This window comes from Poecilia reticulata, linkage group LG12, assembly GCF_000633615.1.
Source record: "Poecilia reticulata strain Guanapo linkage group LG12, Guppy_female_1.0+MT, whole genome shotgun sequence".
Taxonomy (NCBI): Eukaryota; Metazoa; Chordata; class Actinopteri; order Cyprinodontiformes; family Poeciliidae; genus Poecilia; species Poecilia reticulata.
Genome location: NC_024342.1, coordinates 1,631,295 through 1,642,096, shown reverse-complemented (window position 1 = coordinate 1,642,096; position 10,802 = coordinate 1,631,295). Strand labels below are relative to the sequence as shown.

At 42.0% G+C, this 10,802-nt stretch overlaps 2 protein-coding genes across 2 annotated transcripts in view; one reads left to right on the top strand and one right to left on the bottom strand.

Annotated features, from left to right (window-relative positions):
* Positions 1-1,003, bottom strand: part of marchf5l (membrane-associated ring finger (C3HC4) 5, like) — a 10,265-nt gene extending 9,262 nt beyond the window's left edge. Inside the window, exon 1 of the mRNA XM_008423154.2 lies at positions 917-1,003. Coding sequence (XP_008421376.1) covers positions 917-988 — 72 coding nt within the window. The 5' untranslated portion in view covers positions 989-1,003. The remainder of the gene's footprint in view (positions 1-916) is intronic.
* actr1b (actin related protein 1B) lies at positions 637-10,321 on the top strand. The gene is made up of 11 exons (XM_008423157.2): positions 637-846; positions 2,195-2,259; positions 2,464-2,539; positions 3,316-3,441; positions 3,529-3,653; positions 5,000-5,216; positions 5,305-5,397; positions 5,474-5,648; positions 5,837-5,898; positions 6,831-6,871; positions 8,754-10,321. The coding sequence occupies exons 1-11, from the start codon at positions 799-801 to the stop codon at positions 8,854-8,856; spliced, it is 1,131 nt and encodes a 376-aa protein (XP_008421379.1). The 5' UTR covers positions 637-798; the 3' UTR covers positions 8,857-10,321.
* The last annotated feature ends 481 nt before the right edge of the window (positions 10,322-10,802 follow it).

The following is a 10,802-nucleotide window of genomic DNA, read 5'->3' as shown; positions in this document are numbered from 1 at the left end:
AAAAAGCATCGGAAAAAAGCATCGGAAACCATTCAAAAAGCATCGGAAACCATTCAAAAAGCATCGGAAACCGTTCAAATGTTGAAGACTGCTTACAAGGATGACGCTATGTGTCAAGCTCAAGTTTACTCATGGTTCACCCGCTTTAAAAATGGTGAAATGTCAATTGATCATCAACCGCTTTTTTCCTGAGCAGGCAGCAAAGCTTCACAGCCGCGCGCTGCTCATAAAACTTCTCCATGAAGAAAAGCGACGGCTGGACAAAACAGCTCTTCCAAGAAAATTCACTGCGGGTAGACGAAACCTTCCACAYCAAYGCCGCTTGGCACACTGATTGAGAAGGCGTGGTTGAACAAATAACTAGCGGCAGAATCGTGTACTACGAAAACTGCGCATGCAGCAGCGTCATTCTGGAAACCTTTGGGTACCCCCTCGTATATAATGCATTCCTCCTGTTATCCACGGATAGGCAACAGTAGCAGTAATACAACACTAGATTCCACTGGTTCATAAAAGCCACTGCTCCCGCTGATGGACAGCCGTCAAATTAAGCATTATTATTGGCTATATTTGCTGCCAGTCAAAGGCTTTCGCCAACCTGATTGGCTGTCTTCACGGTCAGTCACGCGGACGCCGTGCTGTTGCGTTTGTTGTTGTGGGGAGGCAGCAAGAAGAAGCAGCGGCGGTGGTGGTGGACTGCACAGTGACAGGGCGTTATTTTTTACATGCTTACAACACTAAACGAAGACGGTGACACTCGCGGATCGCTAGGAACGTGTCTGAAAAACCCTGTCCGTCATGGAGTCCTATGACATTTTAGCTAACCAGCCGGTGGTTATTGATAATGTAAGTATGATGATGTCATTCATCCACACCCAAACCAAGGCCGCTTGTAATGGCCGTTAGCCTACATTACCTTTGTGTTACTGCTGCGAATATACAGGGGAAAATCCACGGGCGGACGTTTTTTCCTGAGCACCAGTTCCATACACAACTTCCCAATGTTCCTATGGGAATGCTACCAGTAGAAGCTTCAGTTAAGAATAACTGGAGATTCATGTAGCAGCGACGGGAGCTAAAGCTGCTAACCGGTTAGCTGTAGCGGCGTGTACTATTATCGCGTTAGACTCACTGTAAAAGGCTTCATTCAGCTCTGCAAGATACAGGAACATATGAATAACTTAATGAGGAACTCAGTGATCCAGAGGTTTCAACGGTAGCTAAAAGCTAACACTGTTTTAGGAAGAACCCTGTGTACATATATTAGACCAACAATAGTCAGATTTTACTGGGTGGGAATAAAAAATGAGACATTTCATCAAACCCTTAGGTGTTTTCTTTTAACAGTATTGGAATATTAAAGATTTCATAGAAAATATTCTTCAAAACAAAAAAAGTTTATTATCCAGACTTTTTACTCATACATCTGTGAAGACTAGAACGTTTCTAATAGTGTGTCAGGACTGCTGCAGTGCCTGGTCTGAGCTGTTCCTGTTGTTTCCCCACCAGGAACAAGGGCATCCTCAGGACACGCTGCGTTTACGATAATTAGGACCTGATTCCATACTGTCATCCAGTCAGAAGCAGATGTGTTTGATTCAGCATCAGACAGTATTTCTGAATGCTAGCAGAGTTACCTGTACAGAGCTGGACCCAGACAACAATGCTCACACACTGAGACTGTTGAGATGATTTACTTCATAAGCCCAGTTCAGCCTCCTTGATCAGTAGTAGCATTTAATTGTCAAAATGATTTTCTTTTCAAAGCAGTTGTTAATTTATCAGCCATTTTACTGATGTTTAGCCTGTACTTTCATTTTTATTTTTTTGGTAACCAGCTGCCTTTTTTGTAGAACTTATTTAATAGTCACTGTCTTTTGTTTTACAGACTTTGTTGTTGTTCAATTCTTGAAATATGAATCAGTTTGCTGCAGAATCGTTTTACTCCTAACAAACTGCATGTTTGACATTTTAGTTTAGAGACATAAGAAGATGATCATTTATACTTGGTTTATCTCAAATCACAAACGAGTCCAACTGAAGCAGTCTGTAAAGGACAAAATGTTTCCTGTAAAGCTCAGTGTTTCTTCAGGCTGAGTGTGTGACTGTTGGTGGCTGAGTCTCATGATCTCTTTCTTTCTGAAGCGTAGAGGAGTGCAGAGCTGTGGTGAATTATCCCTTTTCTTCTCTTTAGGGCTCGGGGGTCATCAAGGCTGGTTTTGCTGGTGACCAGATCCCCAAATACTGCTTCCCTAACTAGTAAGTGTCCTCCTGTGGATCTCCTCACAGATTTAGTTTCCAGAGTTGAGCTTGAACACGGTGTTTTATGTTCAGCTGACAGATTTGGGCATGTGGATGTGGAATAACACCACCAACTTATTTTGTAATGTAATGTGCTCTCAGGCCTTTTTGTGTCTGGTTGGCATGCGCGGTGTTTTTAATAGCGTTACTGTGTGTGTTCAGTGTGGGACGTCCCAAGCATGTGCGCGTGATGGCTGGAGCCTTGGAGGGAGATCTGTTCATCGGACCCAAGGCAGAGGTACGGCACACAGGGCAGGAACGACGGGAACCAGCAGAGGCAAAGAAATCTGGAGTGTGGAGAGATTTAGTATTTCCAGACTGTGTTCCATATCCACTGTCTACACATCGTCAATCCATCTATCTGCTCTTTCTGTCTTTTCATCTTTTCCTTTCTTTCTTGCTGACTTTCTGCCTTCTTTCTATCTTTCTTTCTTCCTTCTTTTTCACTATCCCATTGTCTAAACATGATGTGTCCACCCATCTGTGTTTTCTTTTTCATCCTTCCCTCTCTTTTTTCCTTTCCTTCATTTGTTCTTTCTTTTTTYTTCTTCTTTCATTCTTCATTTCTTTCCTTTCTGCCTTTCTTTCTTTCTCGTGTCATTTTTTCTCCTTTTGTGGAGAGCTCTTTTTGGTAACACTTTATTTGAAAGGGTGTGGCTAAGACTGACACCACCTGTCATGAACATGAAGGAGTCCTCATGAATGTTTATGACTGTTGTCATAAAGTGTCATTTGGCAAATAGTGACACATTTAATGTAAAGTTGTATTTAAAGTGGCATTAAAAGTCCATTAAAGTGGCCAACTTTGCAGTATTCGGTAAGTAATAACACGTTTAATCCAAAGTTGTACTAAAACTTCCATTAAAAGTGCGTTAAAGGAGTCAGCTTTGCAAAAATTAAGACTGTTTGGTTCATCCCGTCACCTGTGTGTGTGTGTGTGTGTGTGTGTGTGTGTGTGTGTGTGTGTGTGTGTGTGTGTGTGTGTGTGTGTGTGTGTCCCTCTTGATGCGTCAGGAGCACAGGGGCCTGCTGTCGGTGCGCTACCCGATGGAGCATGGGATAGTGAACGACTGGAACGACATGGAGAGGATCTGGCAGTACGTTTACTCCAAGGAACAGCTGCAGACCTTCTCAGAGGAGGTGAGCTTCTCTCTGGGGTGTGTGTGTTTTCACACAGCGTGCTTCCTGAGCAGCAGCTGATCCTGTTGTGTTTGGATTGTTTGCCAGCATCCTGTGCTGCTGACTGAGGCTCCTCTAAACCCCAGTAAGAACAGAGAGAAGGCCGCAGAGATCTTCTTTGAGACCTTCAACGTTCCTGCTCTCTTCATCTCCATGCAGGCCGTGTTGAGCTTGTAAGAACTGCTGCGTCTCCAGTCCGTTTTGTTTCATGTCTTACAGTTCAGTAATCTACAGTGGAATATTAGGGCCAGAATGAGAGATTATTTATTTATTTATTTATTTTAAATGACCAGAATAAAGTTATAAATATTAATAGAATAAAACATATTACCAGAGGAAAGTTGTAAAATTACTGGAAAAAAGTGGCTTTACTGGCAGCAGGTGTTTGATGGTTATCCAGACCTGACGTGACTGGCTCATCTGGGTCGTGGTTCTTCCTTCTAAATGGACTCAGTCGTTTCAGAGTCCTGCTAGTGAAGTTTAAGTTCACAAGATGCTCAACATTTCTCATTTTAGTTTTTTTTCTTTCTCGTGTGGCAGGGATCATAAAATTACTACTTCATTCTACTAATATTACAACTTTATTCTAGTAATAATTTTACTTTATTCTTGTATCATAATTTTTGTGCAATATAATGACTTTTGTTTTTGTATCATTTCAATTAATTTTTTCTCATGTTTTTATTAACATAATGATATGACTTTTTTTCATAAGCCTTGTTTTCTGATATTATAACTACTATTTTAACTTTATTCTTGTTATATGACTACTTTATTCTCATATTACAGCATTTTACTGTACAACTATTGTATTATTTCATTCTTGTATGACTTTTTTTTCTCGTAATTTTTTTTTTCTTAGCCTGTCCGTAATAATCCCTCCTGACAATTTGGGATTATTACAATTTGGGTATGGATGGAAACTTTTAAAATTTCCATCCACACAGTTGATGTACAGTGGATGGTGATTTATCATTTTAGCCACATACAGTCAGCTGGGGCACTGATACTAATACTTGTCTGTTTGCAACCAGAATGTCATATCCAATCTTTTTTATCTTTACTTTTGAAGGCAGGTTCATATTCTGAGTGAGAAAGTAGAAGCTTGACAGAATGAATATACTTTAGCATAAAAGTTACTGAACAATGACATATTTACTGTTAATGGGTTTACATCCTCAGACTATGAGGTCCAAGGTTCCCTGTCCTTTAATTCAGTGTTTCCCAACCCTGGTCCTACATGTTTTAGAGGTTTAGAGGCTGCTTTAATGTGCCTAATTCAACTGATTGCAGTTCAGCAAACGCCTGTTAATCAGTCATCGATTGAAATCAGCTGGACTGAAACAAGGAAATACCTAAAACATGTAGGGCAGGTTGCCTTGAGGACCAGGGTTGGGAAACACTGCTTTTATTTAACGTAACATTTACCTGCCATACTCAGCCCTGCATGTGGAGGGCGGTGTAACCAGCTGCTGTTTGTCCTGACAGATTCACATTGTACCCGTGTTTAATGCCGTAGATATGCCACCGGCCGCACCACTGGGGTGGTGTTGGACTCTGGTGACGGTGTGACCCATGTGGTGCCCATCTACGAGGGCTTCGCCATCCCACACTCAATCATGCGTGTGGACATCGCCGGCAGAGACGTCTCCCGATACCTCCGTCTGCTGCTGCGCAAGGAAGGCTACAACTTCAACACATCAGCTGAGTTCGAGGTGGTGCGCACCATAAAAGAGGTGGGGGACGGCTGCCGAGACGCTCCGTTACACAAACACTTCTCTAGGCTGAAAAAGCGTCTAATCTGGTGTTTCTCCTGCTGGTCAGAGAGCCTGCTACCTGTCCCTGAACCCACAGAAGGATGAGACTTTAGAAACTGAGAAGGCTCAGTATGTCCTTCCTGATGGAAGCACTTTAAATGTAAGTCCAGTAAACTCTGTGATGGTTCTGAGGGATGTTGAAAGAGCGGTTCTGAAATCAGCCGTCCCGTCCTCAGATCGGACCGGCCAGATTCCGGGCCCCAGAGCTGCTGTTCAGACCCGACCTGATCGGAGACGAGAGCTCGGGAATCCACGAGGTTCTGGCCTACGCCATCCAGAAGTCTGACATGGACCTGCGGCGCACGCTCTTTTCCACCATCGTACTATGCGGCGGGTCAACACTGATCAAAGGTTAGTAAAGCTGTCATTATGACTGAGAAAACAAACATGGAAGCACATGTACATTAATGCTGCACAATATATCATACATATATGATAAAATCCACAGACCTCCTACTGGCTTTTGAACAAAGACATTGTGAGACTGAGTTTCTTCCAAACTTCTGGACTGTTGTCTGATTCACTGTGGCTCTTCTCAGGGTTTGGAGAGAGGCTACTAACTGAGGTCAAAAAGCTCGCACCAAAAGACGTGAAGATCAAGGTAGGTCCACCTCCTGCTGTCGTGAATGAGCTCATCTGGACATCCTTCATTTTCTTTGCTGAAACACCAAGCCGCCCCTAAATGGGTCATGCATTGAGTAAAGCAGCAGCTCTGTTTGAAAAAGACTCCTCCAGACCAGAGGGGGGCAGAGTACCCACAAACGACTCAAGTAAGAGTAAAAAAGTATTTTGTAGAAGCTCAGCTCAAAAGTACTGACTGATCAAATTATTTAATATTTTAAAATGACATCATCAGATGGACCAAAATATAAGTGGAAATTTTGGTATTTTAAGAAAATGACAATAATTCATACAACTAACCAATTATAACAATAGAAAAACTTATGAAACTTTAACAGAAACTGCAGGTCTGTGTTTGTCTGGTGATTTTTTGTTTAAAACATGTTTGTTCTTTATTCAGTGGGTAAAGAATCTAGAATTTTTTCTCTAGTAATAGTGATACTTCATAATACAATTACTCAAGTAAAAGTAAAAAGTACAACATAGTAAAAATACTCCTAAAAGTGGACTTCTTTTTTTTTTTTTTTCAGAAACAGTTACTCAAGTAAATGTAATTGAGTAAATGTAACTAGTTACTGCCCAACTCTGCTTCAGACCGTTTTTATTGATGTCACATCATGGAGTAACTGAATGACTCCCAGCTCTATACAGGCTGTTTCCTCCCTGGGAGAGAATGAGACGGTTCAGTGTAGATGTAGAGAGCATCTGACTTCAGAGAGGGAACGGAAACCCCAAAATGACCAGTATGTCCTTCTGAATCAAAGAAGGATTTGTGAGAGCCAACAGGGAGTTGGTTGTTCCTCATTATCCATACCAGGCCACTTACCTAACCGGGTGCAGTGGAAATGTGAATGTTATTTCTTTGTGGGGTTTTTTAACCTTCTGATGGTTTTTTCTTCTTCTGCCTTGTAGATCTCCGCTCCCCAGGAACGGCTGTACTCCACATGGATCGGGTAAGACCTCTGACGTTATGGCATCCTCTAACCCAGTGATCCCCAACCTTTTTATTACTGCGGATCGGTCAAGACTTGGAAATTTTGCTGCGGCCCTGGGAGGGGGAGGGTCGTTAGATAAGGCTTCTGCATGTTGGTGTTGCTAAATCCTGAATATACCCAATTTTATCGCAGCCTGTGGGGTTTTTCCCTGACTGGGAACGAGAATACAACCTGCTGAATGTGACAGGTAGCCAATCAAAAAGCGCGGTGACGTCAGAACAGAGGGGAATCCCAAACAGCTGACATATCGTGCAACTGAGTTCGGTGGATATCGGAGATATGTGGAAATGTTTATTATTAAATCTCTAGGTCATTATTATGTTTATTCAGTTAAAAATGTTAACTATGAAAAAACATAACTTGCCTCCAAATCATAGTGCAGCAAATGGAGCGGCTGCTCCCGTCGTCTTTCATCCACCGCCTTTTCTTTTTGTTACGTCTTTTATCTCTTAAAATGACTCCACAAACTATCACTATTGCTTCTACATCGTCATCTGTGTTTGGTTATTCTAAATTCCCTCTATGTTGGAGGTTTTACTGGATTATCTTCTGGGATCGGGATGTTTGTGACTGGAATCGGTTCATGCTCCTCCTGCCTTGGAGACACGAACCGATCGAACCTGTTGTACTTTTATCAGCTCTGTGGTCACAGAGGTTTGGAGAATCCGCCGACAATTCTTAAATCTTTCTGTCTAAATCAGACTTAAGACTCACAAGCTCTACTCATCTCCTCTCGACCACTGCCCAAACGCTCTCTGACTGGTCGCTGTGGTAACGTTTACATATCCCTTCAAAATAAGATACAGATGCGCCACAAAAACGAACATTTTAGTTTTGTGAAAATTTTAACTCACTTTAACTTTACTAACGGGAGCCCTGAGCTTGTTTCTCTGCAACAAGACAGTCCCATCTGGGAGTGATGAGAGACAATAACACCTGAAGTGTTGCTTATATCCACAGCCTGCTTGGTCTCTACGTTGCCTCATTAGCAGCCGGTCGCCGCATGTTACGCAGAGCGGCTTGTAATGTGGGACTCACCTACTGGTCCGTGGACCAATTCCCAGATTAATGGGCGTTAATCTCAGGCCATATGAAATCCATTTTATTATTGTCCAAATTCCTTTTTTTCCCCTAAAATTATACTTTTTCCTTTTCGATTTTTGTTAATTCCTTACCCCCCCCCCCCATTTTAACCTAACCTAAAAAGTGGGTAGTAATGGTGAAGTCAACATTTACTTCTCTGTTTCACAAATTATTTTCATGGCTGGCTGATTTATTCTGTCTGTGGTAACCGGGTAACAGCGGGTACAGGAGAATAAACCAAAACACTACAGAAACTGCTGAATGTCCTTCCCTTCTGACAGATATCAGCTAATTGTGTGCAATTCTTCATTTTATTGTGGATTCCGTTTTGTTTATTGAATTCAACAACGCCGTCCGTGTTTTCCGCATGGCGTAAATTGTGGGACCCTGGAACTGTTTCACAAACATGGTTGCAGATGTTTTCTCTTGTCAAAGAACCATCTGTGAAATCCAGATCACTCTAAAGCTCAATCTCCTGCTTTTCTTAAAGTACTTGCACTGATTACCTCTGTGGGACAATAATGGCTATTTCTATTCTATTCCTCTAAATGCTATTTAGGTGGCTGCTACTTTCTTTAATCACAAGCTGATAGGATGGACTTTTTTCACACTGTTTTACCATTTAGCTTCATTTTGTATCAGAAATAATGACTGTTTGGAATAATTAGTGTTTGTATTTTAAGTCAGACCCTGGTAAAGTTGGTGGATGGTTTTGTTGCTGACTCTGCCCCCACCCCCTCTCTCTCTCCTCTGGCAGCGGGTCCATCTTGGCATCATTGGACACCTTTAAGAAGATGTGGGTGTCCAAGCGGGAATATGAAGAAGACAGAGCGCGTGCCATCCACAGGAAGACCTTCTAGATTTGGATCGGCGCCACGCGTACGCCAGCCCCTTCCCATCAGAACTGCCCTCAGAATTCGCCCCCTCCCCCCCCCCTCAGTCACCTTGCAGCTGAACATCCCCTGACATCCTGCAGCAATTTGTCCTTCATCCTTTCTGAACCCCACCCCAGATCTGAACCACTGCGGGCCCCCAGAATCAAGGCTTTTGTGTATGCTGGGGGCCCCATGTTGACCCCAGGGTTGCTCCTGCTGTTGGGTGGCAGTGGCAGCACCCTCCACACTTACCAAACAGTCACACCCGGAGGGCCGTCAGGGACCCTGAAAGTACACCTCAGAGGGCGGAGGGGTCAACACTGTGGACTCCTGTTGCCGAGTTTCCATTGAAGTATTGGGGTGCTCTCTTGCCTCTGCAGCCCTGTGAGGTGTAAGATATCATCAAATCTAAATCAACCTAAATATTATTTACTGTTGAAGTTTCCATTCCAGACCGAAGATTAGATTTTTTTTTTTGTCTGTTTGTGTAGACTTTTTCTCTCTGACAGTTAGCTTTTACACAGCAAACATCTGAAATACTGCAGCAGCGCTTTATCATTTTATATATATATATACAGTTGTAGTCAGTTAAAGATCACCACTGTATTATAGATCAGAACTGCAGTCCAAATGACTTGTTTCTGTCATTATGACATGTTTCTGTTTATGGAAAGGTTCTTATCCGAGCTGACGGATTAAAAACTTGTGGGAAATGCCTTGATTTATTTATTGCTTGTTTTTTATAACCCAATTGAAAAGGTGTTTTCAGCCTGAGTGTCACATTCAGGGCTGTTCTGTTTTCTGCTAACTTGAAGAAGCTGATTTTTGTGGCTAGATAAGCACAAAGTTTATTCCGACGTCATCATATTCAGTCAGATAATTATTTGAGAAAGATCTTAAGCTGGATATCAGTGCTTTTGTGAACTTGTGCATGCACCTATACTTCTAAAATCAACCCCAGGACTTAGTCAAGATGGAGATATTAGCAGGAAGCATTGATGTTTCATGTAAATGTTGGATTTATGGATTTAACCTTCCATCCATCTGATGTGACGATAAGAAAATGTTTGGATTTTGAATTTGTTAATCAAGCTGCAGAAACCCCAACGATTGACTGATATTCCCTCTCCTCCACCCTTCAGTATATCCCAGTAAAACCACTGCTCCCACCATTTCCCTGAACCTACATGGCAGTGAAGGGGTCGTCCACCATCATGTCCGCCTTACTTCGGTGTGTTTGTGCCGGAGCGTCCACGTCGTCTGCTTTTGGGTGTTTTTAAAAACAAGTCAAAAGGTGGGAATTTAAAGAGGTTGTAATGTCATCAGCCTTGTGTACAGTGGAGTACTTTTTCAAAAACCACCAACCATCTGGTTACAGACTAAACATGTACAATACTGTTTACTTTTACTTTTCGTAAATTCAGTATAATAAATAAGTTAATGGCTGCTGCTTGGATGTCTCGCCATTTTTTTTCTGTCTTTTCAGATCCTGTAGTTTCCATCTTAGTTTTTCCACACTTGATTGAACATTCCCTTACAGATGTGACGTCAAACTATTCCTCATAAAAGTACTTCATAGTTACGATTGAAAACTGCCTAGACCAGTGTTTCTCAACCTTTTTCGGCCCAGCACCCCCCCAGCCTTTATCCAGGTCCCTCACCGCCCCCCACCAGAATTTGCAGGCTACTTTGCACTGACTATTATTTTATTATTAATATTACTATCACTATTGTAGATGTTTTGATTTTTATGCTTGTTTCTGAATTTATCATCAAAAATAATTTAGCAGAGAACAAAAAAGTCATGTGAATAGAAATTATTTTCACAGGTGTGAAAAATGCAATGAACATTCAAGTTAAAATTGGTAGGCCTAACAGCAGCCAGTCAGAGTGGAAACAATATTCTTGTTCTTTGCCATTTTCTAGTTGTT